This window comes from Zeugodacus cucurbitae, chromosome 4 (genome assembly GCF_028554725.1).
Source record: "Zeugodacus cucurbitae isolate PBARC_wt_2022May chromosome 4, idZeuCucr1.2, whole genome shotgun sequence".
NCBI lineage: Eukaryota > Metazoa > Arthropoda > Insecta > Diptera > Tephritidae > Zeugodacus > Zeugodacus cucurbitae.
The window spans coordinates 71411393-71428497 of record NC_071669.1 but is presented as its reverse complement, the minus strand read 5'-3'; the positions used below and the strand labels follow the sequence as shown (position 1 = coordinate 71428497).

Genomic DNA, 17105 nt, shown 5'->3' with positions numbered 1-17105 from the left:
ATTTTTATTAGTTTATCCAATGGAATATCACTATTTAAGCAATTAGTGAAAGTAGCTTGCAGTGAATACTGATAACCACACAAACACATGCCATACAATATATGCAGGAATAATTTATAAACTATATTTGCCTATGTGCTAATGTAAGCATAACAAATTAGCAGAGATAATTTGATATCACACATATGTATATACACATACACGCTTGTAATGGAATTGAAAATTATCCTGGCTGGATTTTAATGTCTCTCTCCTAGCAAAATTTTCACTTTAAATAATATTATTTAGAGAAAATGTAACACAAAGAGCATGTACATGGAATTGAATTATTAATGGAATACTTAGAAAAATGGGAAATGGAATGCTTTAGAGAGAAAGCAAATTTTTAGGCTTAGTTAGATGTTTACTAAACGAAATGTTGCTCCTATGTCCGCGATGATGATTGCACCACTCAAAACCTTCATAAGGAATAATCACTATGGTGTATGCCTTTCGTGACAACATCGCATGCTATAGAACAGAATTTCTTAAAATATACGGAGAAACTTATTGTTCCGAAGAGAATTAGATATATCTAGGTTACTTTATGGGTTAAACTCGATTTTAATGTGGTAACTGCGGCATTAACTGCCCATTGCAGGCTCAAAATTGTACTAAATGAATACCCACGTGGTCGAATTGTGTTAAGGGGTTTTTAAGATAGTATTTTTGACCTTATTGTTGTAGATGTAATGCCAAAAAAAACCTTGAAATAATTTTGAGGAATTCTACCAAGTTGGCAGTCCGTGATCCGATATCCGAACGGTCAGACAGACATCACGGAATCGATACCCTCCAATCTCATCCACATAATTATATTTCTCCAGTATTTTAATGAGTTCGAATAACCGTTAGCTGAACATATTTCAAAATGTGGTTTTCTTTCTGATTCTATAAAAGATCAATTTCTATAAGCGATCAAAGAAAAAGTCAGTGTAGCTAGAACTAACTTATTGGTCGAGCTTTACAATCTTCTATGGTGTCATTATTTAAACTAACTAATTGAGAGTTAAAAAATATTCAAACCACCTCACAACGGCATGTTTAATCAAAAAATCTATACATATAAGAAATCAAAATTGTCTGCCGATGTTATACAAAAACTTTCAACTTTCACTAATTTTATGTTAGGTTAGGTTGTGTTTATCAAGCGTACATTAGACTTGGCTACGAATGAAAACAAATTTTCCTTGATGAAGTTTGCATTCTTCCAGCTAAGTATTAACAAAAACCCATTGTACTATTATTAGAAAAATCCCTTCTTACGACAAGCAATATCATGAAAACCCATTATAAGTCACAATCCTTAACTTTCGCACAAAGTGTCCACTTTCAGTCACTCATATGAATATTAATGTGATTATCACCAGCCACTGTCCTCATTTGAATTGTTTTGTGCACAACGCTGACATCGGCGAAACCAGAAATTTCCGATTAATCTCCTACAAACCACATTAACAATGTCGGATGGCTACGCTAAATGAGTCATCACTGCAATATCCACAGACCTTATTCATATGAATGACAATAATTTCTCCTTGAACTGCACAACATTACAGTCTGCTTTGCGCGCTGGATGTACCATGAATTTCGGTATGCAAAGCTCGATAATGAACACCGTAAACTGCAGGCGAATTAATTTCATTCGAACAGCGAGTAAACGCTCCGACGAACGTTTTAGTAACGATGTGTTCATGTGCAAGTAACGTGCCAATAGCGCTACATAAATTCGTGGATAAGTGAATGCGTGGTCGTGTGGAATTGACGGACGTGTGGGGCAATGTTTTGGCAAAGCCATTTAGTTACTAGTTTGTTTTAAATTGAACTCACTCAAAGATCGAAACTTGGGATATATGCAAAAACTGTGGGGCTAATATCAAAAGCTTTAAATTTCTTGACTTGGATAAACAGGATCAGCGTTTAACGCTGAATACGAACGTGTGTGTGACTGTATGTTATATCTAGTGCTCAACTCTCTCGAGTCTCAAACCATGACGGACTGAAAATACAAGAGATATTCCATCGAGTTCTTCATGCATGATCCATTCAGAGTATTTTAGATATCCTTGAACCATGAAGTGACTGGGATCATCTATAGGTACAGAAGTCCGCGACATCGGGTTAGACTTATTATTGATAAGTGGAAATCAGATATCAGATCAGTTTCATCATTCATTCAACATGGACCCGTCCATAGTTGGAGTCGACTTAAAGAATTTCCATTCATCATTCACACAACTAGCCTTTGAAACAAATGGCATACTTTTGGTAAACCCCACAAAATACCTTGGACCTTTGATCAAATTTCAACACACTATTCCTGCCTGGCATGCCATTGGCAGCAAAGCCACGCGCGCACTTAACCGCATTAGAATTCGACAAACGACCGACGACCAAACGGGCTTAATCCATCGGAACAACCGCACACAAAGTTACTACACACACACACACACAAGCGCGCGTGTGGGTAGCATAAACAAATTCGGACCCACAATTTGCAGCGATGCTTTGTGATCCCCAATGGAATGTTACGAATTGATGAGCAGCACTTAATGCACGCTGGTGAGCACACACAACTAACAACAAAACCAACAATGCCAACAAATCCACCAAAGCTACCGCAGACATTAACCACAAAAGCGCCGCAAAGGATCAGACAGAAGGGGGTGTGGATGCTCGTGGGTGTGTGTGAAGAAAAGCAGTGAAAATAGAGCTAGTACGCGAAATAGAGAAAGGAAGCGATGAAAAACGGGAAGGTGTGGAGGAGTAGTGCTGCAATAAAAATAGCTATATGTGTGTGTGTGCTCTGTTGCGAATGTGACAGTTGGCTAAAAAGCGAGAATTGCTAAAACAAAAAGAACAACAACAACAATCGAACCGCACAATCATGGTCAGCCGCTGAGTAATAAATCAGCAATGCAAAAATATAATGAAAATCAATAAAACTAGCGATTGCAATCGTCAAAGTGGAAAGTGATGACATATTGCTTTTGTATATACATATGTGTGTGTATGGATGTATGTATTTAGTATATTCGCATATCCACTCATTTGCTTTGCGATAATTGTTCGATGAATTTCGTGTGCAAAAACAAATAGAGAATATCAATGGCGGCGTGGAGGAAATTAAATTAAAACCAAATAAATGCAGCAACAAATACAACAACAGAGACCACAAAATCAGCATTTAAATGCTGGTCCACACGACGACCATTCAAATGGCATACACAAATGTACATATGTATGTATATATGTATATAATCAAATTTATTTGGTTAATTAACAACAATTTGGTACATATTCAAAGGCTGAAATTTATATATAAAAATTTTATATGTGTCAATGTGTGGCGATGTATGTGTGGGTGTTGCTAAGTGTTCTTGTGTGTGTGTGTTGTCGCATTTAAATTCATTAAATAATATTATTTTGCCATGTTTTTGCGACTGTTGCGCATAATAACCACAAATATTCACTTGAAAAAAATAGAATAAGAAAAAACACGCAAAAACGCGTTGCTGAGCGCTTCACATACTCACACACCCACAAACGCATACACACACATATGCATTATCAAATACGAACCTACGCAATTTTTTCATGGAAACGGATATGGGTGTGTACGAGTATTACATTTATATATATAAAACACAAAAAAAAAAACACAGGTACTTACATTTTGATTTAATAGAATTCGTAAATACGATTACATAATAATACGTTTGCTTACATATGTATGCACATAAACGTTGTGTAAACTCACACAGAGACACACCTTAAGTGTAAATATATACTACACTTTATTTTTATTTCTTTGTGAATGAAATCTCAATTGCAAATATACAAAAAATGCCCGCACGAACTTATTAATAAATATATACTTATATCGAACTACTACATAACAATTTATATATATAGGTATATATATATATATACGTACGTGTGTGTTTGTAAATGAAAATGTGCCATAAACGACACGCAAGTAAGGTCACTTTGTAGAGTTGGCGAAAAAAAATGTGCTGAAAATAGGTGAAATTGCTAAAAATCGAGCATCGAAAGACGTGAAGGCACGTCTGCTTGCCGCCCAAGTGCTTATGCTTATAGGTATGTATGTATGTACAAATATTTGTGCGTAAGTCCACTAATAGCTAAATATACATATATCTATGCGTTGTAATGCCGCTTAAGCGTCGCCGCAAATTCCCAACGTTTAATGATAAGTGGTTCCCCAGCGTTGCCATTGCTGCGGGCGAAACAAGGAAGATACGAAAACAGCGTGTGACAATAAACGGTGCGGCACAGTGTTTTAGCGTGCATCAAACATCGATTATTTTTTAAGATTTATTTTAAATAATAATTTTTATTATATAACAAATTTTTATTACAACTGCTTTCATATAATAAATAATAGAATAAAATAACAAAAATAAATAAGTCATTAATAGCATGTCTTCTTCACTCGCTTGACTTAGGTGGCTATGAGAGTCAAAGCCCACTGATTTGAGATCATCTCCGAACAGTTAAATTCTCCTAGAAATTTTTTTCTTTATTTTCTGACATTTCTGATAAATTTGAGTCTAAAAATGATTCTCCTTAAAATCAATCAAGTGCAACCGGTTTTTATGGACGCATTCTTGAAACACTTTTTAGTGTTTACCGGTTCATACTACTTTCCCATATTAAAGTCCTTTTGATTATTGGAATTGGAGTTATAATGATGTTATAGTGATGTTTTCGTCCGGCAAAATCCATAATACCTCCGTAAAAATAGTCAGTCCGTCGATTTTAGATTTCTAAAGTCGGTATTTCATCTCATAAGCCACTCCATAGAACCTTATAACCAATATTTAGTGGTTTACTGAGACTAACCGATAAGCTTAATAATCCACACCACTATGGTTTCAAATTCTGGAAGACTTTACACTTCCTTCCTTCCTTGTTTATATTCAGTCGCAGTTTGCTCTGCTAATGTCTAGATGCACATCATAACCAATCGTTTATATCATTGGATTGAATCACTGCGAAATGTATGAGATTAAGTGATCAAAATTGATCCTTTAAGATATTCTTAAGCACGAATTTCGAACTAAATCGTAGCTTCCGGCTGCTAAATCTAGAACACACAAGCATGTGTCTTCATGGGTTTAAAATAGGGCAGATATTAACGAACTTGCGTAAGTTTTGACTAATAATTCTTAAACAATTGGACTTTTTAGTTCCGATTTTTTGGAATTTAGCTTGACATTTTACATCTTTGAGCAAATGGAACACCAATTTAAGAAGTATTCTTTATTTTAATAGCTTTTTTGCAATAACGAGTTCGATATTTTAAGATAATCTCAAATATTGAAAATAGTTTTTCAAAAACTTTTCTACAGTCTAATTTAGCTGCTATTTATTCGAATCTAAAACACTGTGCAGCATTTCGTAGTCACCGTGTAACCTACACCAGCTGTGCGGAGTTTCTCAAGGCGCGTTCCCTTGCCCACTGGCCGCGCGCAAATGTGTGTTTGATGGCCAGCAAACAACCGAGTATAACCCAACGTTATCTTTAGACCAGTGTGCCCAACTGTGTGATATCCACAACCGGAGGAACCACAGGTGCAGCCGACAGCGCCGTCGGCGTCGTTGGCCGTAGAGGTGCTAATATTGATGATGGCATGCTGAACCCAGTGTGCGCTCCCCCGTGCATGGGCGTTGCCGTGGGGGCGGTAGGTGTGGTCCACGCTGGCACTGAGATGTGTATTGTTTTAGGCGGCGGCACTGCGGATGGTTGCCGTTGATTGAGAGATTTCGGACCGAACATTTGTTTCTGCAGCGTTTTCGTGTGGGCGGCATGGGAAGGCGCTAGCAAGTTCTTATTGTTGGTATTGCTGTTGTTGTTGTTGGCAGTATCGTTGCTTACGCAGCTACCATTCATGTAGTTCAAATATTGTCTTTGCGGCAATAACTGCACTGGCTGTTGTTGTTGGAGAATTGTTATATTTCCTGCGGACTGCGTTGCTGAAGATGTTAAATAGGCGGCTGGCACAGCCGCTGTGGCGGCTGTTGGCATTGGAGCTTGCTCCGGCGTTGTTAAATTTACAGCTGCAACAACACTGTGCGGATGCGTTGGCAGCTTACTGGTGGCATGTATGGCCGCTTGATTAATGCAACTAATTGGATAATTGCTTTGCGGAAGTGCCACGCCGCCGACGGCTGCCACAGCATCGACGAGCAAGTCATCAGCGGCGACACATTGATGTGAGTTATTGTCGTCTTCAGACGCCGCTGGTAATTGTTTTTGCTGCGGTTGTGGTTGCTGCTGCTGCTGATGATGCTGCTGCTGTTGTTGTTGCAGATGCTGTGGCTGAAGAAGATGTAGTGCTGTGGCTTGCTTTTCATCCGCCGGCGATGCGGCTGACATGTTGCACGCAAATACGGCTGACTCTGCCTGTGTTGTTGCATCTGAGAGTGCCGTTGGTGTTGTTGTTGTTGCGGCCGTCGTTTGTGCGGTTGACGATAACGCTGACGATGATGTGGTACAGCTTGTCGCTGTCAGTTTTGTTGCCAGCGTTGTTGCATGCCTCGTTGTTGTTGTTGCTATTGAATTTTCTGCAGCTGATTGCATATGAGTTGTTGTTGTGTTGGTATTTGTTTGCGTTAGTTCACACAATTCCTTAATTTTATTACTCTGAGCGGCAGTTGCGTGCATTGTTTGTGGCAAGTCCACGCTTTCCTTTTGCAACTGCCACACAGCTTCTTGCGTGCCAACACATTGCTGTAGCTGGCAACTTTCTTGCGCCGCTAACTGTTCTGTCGTCTGTTTCGCCTGCAACGACACAGCAGCATCGTGCAACTCCCTCGTTCTTGCCACCTCCGTGGCAGGCAACATTGTTGCAAGATTGCGCTCGTCACTGTTAATTACATCTGGCATTCGATTAGCAACCGCTACCGTCTCGTCAGCCGCATCGCTCGCCGCCGCCGGCGTCTCCATCGTCTGCAGAAACTCCTGACTCAGTCGCTCCAAGACGCCCAGCTTCTGTTTTAGCTGCTCGTTGGACGAGTGCAATTTGCTCTCCACGGCGCGGATGTCACAACATTGCAACGTCAACTCGGCGTCCAATTTCTCAATTTGTTGCAACACTTCACGTTTGGTTTGGTAGGCACGTTTCACTTGATGTTTCCGTATCTTCGCATGCAACTTCAGCAGCATCTCCTCCTCGCGCTGCAGCTGCTTGTTGAGCGCGTAGATCTTCTCCAGCCACACGAGTTGTGCTTCCACGTCCTTTTCATTGTCTTGCTGCTTATTTGTTTCGCCTGTTACAACACCCGCTCCGCCTCCTCCACCAGCTCCACTGAAATCGCCCTTTAATTTCTTCGAGTGTCGTGCATCCAAATTGAAGTCCCTCACTTTTGATGTGCCAATATCCTTTTTCGTTGCTTTTGTTGTTACTCCCGTTGTTCGCTGAAACGGTTCGTCTGTGTGCAAGAAAAGCAAAAACAAAAAACAAGAAGTGAAATTACTTTAACGAAAATGAAATCGGGAAAGTATACAAGAAGAACTTTAATGAGACTGCGTAAATATAATTATGTATTCCTATATGTATGACATGTAAACCAAAATATTGCTAAAGTAACGGTATTACCCAGTATACGGAAAAACTTATGATTTGAAAAGGATGTGATATGCGAAGATACGAAAATTTTTGGCCATTGCTAATGTCTCTAAAAACTTTTACAGATATTTTTGCCAAATGCGTTCAAGTATAGAGGATTTGGGTGGATTCTATTCCCAAAATATGAGAGAACAATCAATTGTTAGCTGAAAACGTTACTGATATCCTTCAACTATAAAACGTAAAAGTCCCTAAGTGCTTTCAGCTGGTTCACTGTGTTACCCTTGTTTACATGCAAGTTTACACCTGAGCGATTTTGTTTGTGTGTGTACCGTAAGTCAGTTGTATTGGTTTTATTACTTGTAATTACAATAAACACACACAGAATCCGAATCGTATGCAAATAAATGCCCGCAACCTGGAAAGGTTGTGTTTACTCGTACGTGTAATTTTTTGCGGTGTCAAATTTTTTCCTCCTGCATTGCCGCTAACCACATGGAGCGCCATATTGAAAGTGTTCAAAAGCAATAAAAAAAGTTGTTGCTTTGCAGAAAAAGCGGGAAAATGGGATTTATTTGTTGTAAATATGTACATGAATGGATTTGTGTTTTAGTTTTTATGAACTGAAATGTTAAAGTGATTCGATAAAAAATGATAAAGGACACCCCGCTAAAGTGACAAATAAATAAATTAAAACCTTTAAAAACTGTTTTTACATTTACTTTTTTTAATTACCAATCAGTTGTCAATTTCGAATTTTTATACAATTTAAACGTTTGATTACTAATTTCATAGTCAAATGAGCATAACGAACTTTCGAACTTTAATTTTAAGTAGAGAAAAATATTAATTGAGGCCATGCTAAAATTCAAATCAGACAGTTTCTGTTTTACAAAACAATTTCTGATCTCATGCTATCTGAAATGAGTTTAGGCAGAGCTTTCAGGCGGGAGAATCACTTCAAACTTTTATATTAAGGTAAAGTAGTCTGCTTTACAAGCTTAAAAAAATCGATTTTTTTGTTTTGTTTTAAATCTCTTCCAAGACTATCCAAGAATATATCTTTGAAATTCCATAGGCCAATTCGACACATTTTCGAAGCTAGAGCAGTTTTAGTGGCCGAGCGTCGAACAGGTGCGAATACTCAGGCAGACTTTAAAGCGCGTTTTCTCGAGTTTTCATTTTTACAAGTGTTAGAAAATGGTGCCGGCGATAGCAAAAAGAATATAAGTCCGATCGAAAAAAACCAAAGCTTCAGTATTAAATTATCTTATATTTGAACTAAAAAAGTTGGACAAAAGTATTATTTAAACTACTTGTTTTGCAACATAAAGTCAATTTTTTTTTCTTAAAAAAGTGAATTTTTTTTCAAACTTCGAAAAAATTTGGAATTTTATAACTTCTTCGGTATTTTTTTGGTTCATACAGAAAAGAAACTTATAAAAATTAAAAAAAAAAAATGGTTCGGCTATTTCAGATGCATCACACGACCTCCATCACCGGCACCGATTTACAAGTGCAGACTCCACGCGCTCCAGAAAAATACTTACAACTTTGAAAAAATTTCAATATTTTTTAATAATAAATATGGGGTTTTAAGCCTTAAATATAGTACACTATCGTCTTAAAATTCCGTTTACCGCAATCATTTCCTTCCCTTTCAAAAAAATTGCTAAAAAAACGCTTTTTTTCGGCTTCTAAAGCAGACTACTGCCTTAAGCTTCTATCCAGCCATGTAGGCAAATAGCTACAGGCTTTAAGGTCTTAAGTGTTGGTCAATAATATATTTGCCTCCACATGGTCAGCGTCCAAATGTATGATGAGTCTTATGATCTAACAGTAGCTACCAAAGAAACCTTAAAGCTCAGAAGCGAATAGACTTGAATTGAAGTGAAATTGCTGGTACTGTCAGGAGCACGAGGCATCAATAATATTTTTCACAGTCCCGAAGAAGTAAAAGATTGTTATATAAAGGATAACATAAAACAAGATGCCCCGTTTCTCTTGGTTGGTCCGATTGGTCAAAATACTGTTTAAGTCAGAATTCCAGATCATCCCTCCATACTTTCCATATAGTATCCTCAAATTGCCAGATTTTATTAAATTAAACAATGAACTTAGACTTGCACCTGGTTTATATGTAGCCATGAGCATCCTCTTCAATGAACATTACACTCTCTTATTTCGCAATTAAACTAGCACGCTAACCAAAGCGAGTGAATGTAGTTAACACGGTAGCGACTCGCGACTCAATTAAATATCAAACTATATGTGTACGAGTATATGTAATTTATTAACCAACGAGACCAAAACCCTAAATTGACTTTTAATGCAAGCGTGTGTATATACTAATGTGTGTTTGTTTGCGTTTACGTGGCTTACGCTATGAGCGCCACATTTTTACTACAGTCGGTTGCTAATTTTAAAGCGTTGAAAGCAGCATTTGGTGTTTTAATGTGCACACACTTGCAACGGCACGCCCCTCGCATCGCTTAAACCACATTGCGCGCCAGCCCACGCTGCCAACTTCTTTTTTGGCAATAGTCTGTATGAGAGTGTATATGCGTCACGTACGCATCGTTACGTTTTATATTAAAATTTCAGTATTTCGGGAGTTTATTAAAATGATTTGCTATTGCTATACGTACAACTTCTGTTGGCATACAAATACCTCCCTGGCTTCGCCCGCACCTAACAAACGGCTTTCCCGGTACACACATTGACAGCATATTAGAACGCACAATATGCTGCAATACATACATACATACATATATGTTGGTCCTAGCGGTTTTTATTTGTACTCCACCGACTCACGTCATTTTTGTTGTTACCTATTTATATTGAGCTTGTTTGCATTGCTGCGGAATTGCGGTGTGCGCGTTTGCTGTTTTGCATATGCTGCCGCGCATGTGTGTGTGTGTGCGTCTGTGTGAGGAGGGTTCCACAAATGTTATTTCAACGTTTGCATCCTGGCTTCCATTTGCGTGCATATTATTGTAGATCTGGTCGTGTGTGTTTGCGTTGGGACACACTCTCGTTGGTACGGGTGTTCACATTTCAGCTACAATTTGTCCCGCGGCTTGCTGTACAGCTGTCTTTACTGCCAACGAATGTGTTGTGTTTTCATGTCCCCAATGTGAGCTTTACTAAGTCACGGTTATGTGGCATATTGATAGACCTTTGGTGACTTAACTGAAGAGAAGCAAAGAGTATTTCACAAATTCTCATGCAGCTCATGAGAACCTAAATAAAAGTTCTATATTTTTGTATTTTTAGTTTTTTCGTACCAAGGCAGAAACTCTAGCTTTATTTTAAAAATGGTATGAAGATCCGTTTTGTATTATCTTAAGTCTGTCGGTTCTATTCAACAGAAGACTTATTGAGTATCTTAATAATCTAGCTTCTAGTTTTCATTCCAATATCAACAGTGTTCTTCTTTTCCACAACCTCTCAAATCTGATAATTGACTTTTCTCGGTCGAAAAAAAAACATTATGTGGAACAGGTGACAAATGCGGAAAAAGAAATGGTCGGTATAAAAGCATTAGTACTTAGATCATGATGAGAGTATCTTCTATCTAAAAAATCAATGAAAAACAAGTAAGGAAGGGCTAAGTTCGGGTGTAACCGAACATTTTATACTCTCGCAATTTATTTATTTAACTTTATTTTTTATATTATATAATACACAATTTGACCCACATATTCGTCATATATATTGTATAAAGTCCATTGAAAGTTGGAAACCATAATATTAGGTTAGAAACACCGAGGTCCTCATGTTCGATATATGGGGCCTTAAAAACCTCTGGTCCGATTTCGGCTATTTTTAGAAAGGGGCTGCCACACTATTAACATAGTATTTGTGCAAAGTTCTGCATCGATATCTTCACTAGTACTTACTTTATATATTGTAAAGTAAACGATTCAGATTGTCTTCAAAGTTCTGGTATATAAGAATAATGCGTGGTTGTGAAGCGATTTGGCCTATTTTCACAAAATATCATTGGGATGTAAAGAAACTATTACAAACCAAGTTTCATTGAAATCGGTCGAGTAGTTCCTGAGATATGGTTTTTGACCCATAAGTTGGCGACGCCACGCCCATTTTCCATTTTGTAAAAAAATCTGAGTGCAGCTTCTATCTGCCATTTCTTATGTGAAGTTTAGTGTTTCTGACGTTTTTCGTTAGTTAGTTAACCCACTTTTAGTAATTTTCAACCTAACTTTTGTATGGGAGGTGGGCGTGGTTATGATCCGATTTCTTTCATTTTTGAACTGTATTAGGAAGTGGCTAAAAAAAACGATTGCAAAAAGTTTGGTTTATATAGCTCTATTGGTTTGCGAGATATGTACAAAAAACTTAGAAGGGGCGGGGCCACGCCCACTTCCCCAAAAAAATTACATCCAAATATGCCCTTCATAGTGCGATCCTTCATACCAAATTTTATTTCAATAGCTTTATTTATGGCTTAGTTATGGCACTTTATGTGTTTTCGGTTTTCGCCATTTTGTGGGCGTGGCATGTGTTACTCAAGTTACAGCTTGCACAGACGGACAGACGGATGGACAGACAGACATTCGGATTTGAACTCCACTCTTCACCCTGATCACTTTGGTATATATAACCCTATATCTAACTCGTTTAGTTTTGGGTGCTACAAACAACCGTTATGTGAACAAAACTATAATACTCTCTTTAGCAACATTTGTTGCGAGAGTATAATAATAACACTTGTATCAATGTAAGCTTCTCATTACATATCCACAATGAGATTGGTATAAAAAATGGCAAAGGGGCCTCGCTCACTTTGGGGTCGGATACCATATCTCAGAAAGAACTCGAATAATTTCAACCAAATTTTGTGCATAATAATTTCTTAACAGTTAGATATTAAAAATGAGCGGAATCGGTTTACAGCCACGCCTATTTCCCATATAACCAAATTTTGAACTCCGTTTGATTCGTTCACATTTCAATATATCTATTAACCAAGAATGAATCAATGAAGGTATCGGAATAAAACTTTGCACTAATACAGCATTGGAAGTGTGGCATCGCATCTTTAAAAAATTATTGAAATAGATCTATACCTTTTCATGACCTCAGCTATCGAACGTGAATACCTCAGTCCTTGTAATTAATTTTTGAATGAAAATATTGGTAAATCTGTCTGATATTTTAAAGAAATTCAAAGGAGATGTGTATTTTCGAATAGTGTGCTAAAAATAGGCAACATCAGGTCAATATTTCATTTAGCTCCCATATACCCCATATACGGATTTTCAAACTTCCGATGGACTTTGGTTGATATGAGAGATATATTTGCAAAATGAAGTAAGCTTATAATCTTGGATCAAATGTAGGTTTTGGACTTTATGCCAAATATGCGGGACGAATGGTGTGTTAACTCAATAAAATTAAATATATTCCGATAGTATAAAATGTTCGGTTACACCCGAGCGTATCCCTTCCTTACTTATTTTCGTTCGTCTGAGTCAAATTCAAGTGCATTTGCTAAGCCTTGAACGTAATGTTAGTACCAATTATATAGGGTTGCGTGTGAGTGAGTGTTACGAAAGTCAAACAATAAAGAGTCACCTATGCCAGAAAACAATGCAAGAGATATACGACAGTAGCGAAAAGGGTTTACGAAAATGGATATTCAACAGCCAACCAATGAAAATCAAATAAAAACAAATAATTTATTATTCACTTGATACTCGCATACTCAACAAAGAACAAACTTTTATTATTTGAGTGGCTGATTTTTCGCTGCTTTTGTATTTATTGAAACCTATTTGAAGTTGCCACAGTGATCGTCGGAAAAAAATAACGTCAATCCATACATATGCAAATACAAAGCTTTTAGGGCTCGTACCTCACTGCTACTGATAAGCGGCGACACATATACACAAATATATGTACATATATATTTATATGAAAGTATTTAAGTGCGCGCGTAAGAATAATGCAAATATCTCTATAATAACTTTCGCAGGTGTGCATATTCATGCGTGTTAAGCATTTTACAATAACAAAAACAAACAAACACTCACACACATGCGCTCAAAAATGTCAGTGGAAGCTGGCAGCCCAGCGCGCACAAAAAGTTCATAAATCACCCAAAGGCTAGCGCAAAAAAATTAAGCGCCAGACAGAAAAAAATTCGCACACGAGCGTTTCACAAGTTTTTTTTTATTTTTTTTCACATTCACTAAGTGAGTGAAATGTGCGAATGGGTGACGGAAAATACTAAAGCACTTCGCTGCAAAAAGTGTGACAACGCTGGACGGGAGCGGCAACGGTTGGTGTATTGCGAGTGCGACGATTTTATTCATTCATTATACATTATGCATTGAATTCTTTCACGTCTACAACGGTGCGCACGTGTGTGAGTGCGAGTGTGTGTGCGCGACGCACTTTATGTTTGACAATTTCATTGCAAATGCAAATTTAAGTCTTCACTAATTTAAATACATTCATGTGACAGAAAAAACGGCTTTTTAATAACTCAATGTCAGGCAACGTGTTTTCATTTTAAAAATGATGGTGGCGCCACAAACGCTTGTACTGCGCGGAATGACCACTCATGGGTGAAATGAGAATCGGGTGCCAGTAAGGCGCAGTGAAGAGTGAGCTGAATTACAAATATAACATTACTATTTAAAGCACCGGGATATGGCGGACGATAAACTGAAAGGGAATATTGGTCTGGCTTCGCTGTGCAAGTAAATCACTTCATAAATGATATTTTAGTGTCATGCATGCTCTTATAAAAACTCGGAAAAGATACCCATAATACCTCATGGCCGCATTAGAGAGAGAAACTCGGACCCTGTTGTTTCGAAGTTTTCATACTTTGACTGTAATGCTATTTACAACCAGCTGGCATAGGACACATTTCTATAATATAGGATCATGCCGCTGATGAGTTGGAACTCACTTATGTATGTATATAAAGATGGCAGTCGGTCAACCAAACTTTGAGCAATGTAAAGAACCTGAAGTTGGCCTTTATAGCTAGAGGTGAGGGTTTCAGAAATGGAAGATATAATTATATTTTCGGTAAATATTTAAGATTTTTTTTCTTTAAAACCATGCGGTACTAACTCCAATTAGACAGCCTTTAGTGGTTACAATTCAAAGGTTTAAATATATATATACATACATATGTATATCACATCCCACAAACTGCTTTGCATTTTCAACATAAACCGTTTAAACCGTTTAAAATGGGTAAAAATTTAAATTGGAAAATTGGAACATATGGAAATGTAAACTTAGCAGAAATGGCCTCTCTAGTATATAATACTTTCACCTAGAATGTTCCCAAATCGCTTTATAACTTCTCCAGCGTCCATATTATAAAAATTAGAACCTCTGTCCTCATATACAATCTCTAGCGAATATATGTACATCGATATTTAATAAAACTAAGAGTACAAGAGATCACGAGGCTCATTGTTAAAGACATTGCAAAACCGCAAATAAGGGCTATCGGTGGGCAACTTTAGCTAACATGAGGACCTAATTCCAATAATGAAAATGTATATGATATGAAACCTTTTACCATGCAAATAAAAACATTTTACACGGTTTTGTCCGCAAACAATTTAACCAGTCGCCAACTTTCCCACAAAAGTGACAATACCCAGTCAACCAACTTAAGCCAAATGAATTCTCGCCTCAGCACACCGACACTTGAGCACTTAAATCTACGCACTTTCAAAAGCAAAACAAACAGAAAATGGGCGAAAACGAACTTACCAATATAGATCTCCACGTCAGCATCATCATCACGGCCATCGTCGTCATCTGCGGCGCCACCGCCAACGCCAACGCCAACGCCATCGACGTAATGAACAAGACCAGTATCAGCAACACGGACATCATTGAATTCATTAAGCGGACTATCGGCCAATGCCACATCGGTGCACGTCTCCAAATCGGGTTCGCCGTGCGCCTCGTCCAGGCCATTCAGGTACGTTTCGAGTAGGTAATTTTTACCCAGCTCACGCTCGCGGACGCGATGCTTCTCCTCTTCAATTTTCGAAATTTGTCGCTCTTTTTCTCTGTGTGTGTGTGAACCAAGTTCGAGTGTGTGTTTTTAGCGAGTGCAAATCGAACAGCGCGATGTAGTGTATGGAGAAAAAAAAAGTGAATGAGTAAACAAGGCATAAAGTAAACAAAATATGCAACAGCATACAAAATTGCGTTTAATAGCTATTACATATAGTGACTACAGTTACTAATAAAATTGTGCAGGAAAAATGTTCACTAATATTTTTATAAAAAAACTGAGGGTCCATAATAACCTCTTGTTTCAAATGAGTTTTAATAAAACCACTGCTATATCATATTTTCATTAAAGAGATCACGCTATCATAGTTCTCTTGGAACTTTGGAACTCTCTCTGTATAACGTCAAGAACCATATTTGACTATCGATTTTGAATGTGAGTTTATTCGGTCATGAGTGGTTTATATTTTCTAAAAAATTAAGTGATCTACAGTGGTCTTACGAAAGTCTGATTCCATCAGTTTGATAAAGAATTCACCACAGTTGGTAATCACCGGCAATTTGAGAATTTTTGTTTTCAATTTGAGAAGATATCTTTGAGTAACTACCTTCTTGGGATCGTTTTCCTTTCAGGCACATTAATTATTTTCTCAATTATAAATCAAAATAAATGATTCTCTTGTTTAAATTCTTTCATCATTTAAGTTACCTCGGCTTGATATTCTTCGTTACTATTGTAAATATTTAATTTAGGACGCGATTAGTATCGAAAAATCTCTGATAAACTGGACTTTCTCTAAATTTTTTTTTTCAATTTCCCCTGCACACTTTCCGAAGTAACTGTTCAACGCTTGTTACATCAGCTTACCTTAAAAGGGCCAACTGTCGATGAATGGTTTCGTCCTGTGCTAGAATAATTTTCAGTAGCCGCTCATTTGCACTCACGCCTTCTCCACCTCCATCGCCGCCTCCGCCTAAACCAGCCAACGCGTCCGCGGCCGCATCATCATCCTCGCCCATTCCACAGTCGATGACGGCGATGTGCTTGCTCCCACCACCATTATTCGCCTGTGCGTTGGTCAGCGCGTTGCCGAGTCCACTGAAAGCGGCTACAGCCCGCTGAGAGACGCGCGGATGCAACGTGTTCGCCTGTGCCAACCAACTCACCGTAGCGGCTGATTTGTATTTGCGGCGACGTAACCGTGCGCTACGGGAACTCCCCACCGGACTGCCCATGCCACTATCCTTGTCCGTGGACAGCAGCGAAGAGACCTGTGTGTTGAGATTGAGGGACGGTGAGCTGGCGCGGTGCAGCGCATTAGGTAATGCAGTGAAAGTGCCATTGTTGCCGTTGCCATTACCATTGCAGTTGTTCGTGTTGTTGCTGTTGGCGGCAGTAAGGCGACGCAATAGCAATTCGCACTGGTGGATTAAATGGATGGTTGGTTG

At 38.2% G+C, this 17105-nt stretch overlaps 1 protein-coding gene across 4 annotated transcripts in view; it reads right to left on the bottom strand.

The window, feature by feature from the left end:
- Nucleotides 1-5268: 5268 nt before the first annotated feature.
- LOC105212400 (uncharacterized) overlaps nt 5269-17105 on the bottom strand; it is a 59847-nt gene continuing 48010 nt past the window's right edge. For all 4 annotated transcript variants that reach the window (XM_029040642.2, XM_054229049.1, XM_029040643.2 and 1 more), the window contains 3 exons: nt 16525-17078; nt 15405-15709; nt 5269-7497 (listed from right to left, as the gene is read on the bottom strand). In XM_029040642.2, the coding sequence (XP_028896475.2) occupies nt 5588-7497; nt 15405-15709; nt 16525-17078 (2769 nt within the window). In that variant the 3' untranslated portion in view covers nt 5269-5587. The remainder of the gene's footprint in view (nt 7498-15404; nt 15710-16524; nt 17079-17105) is intronic.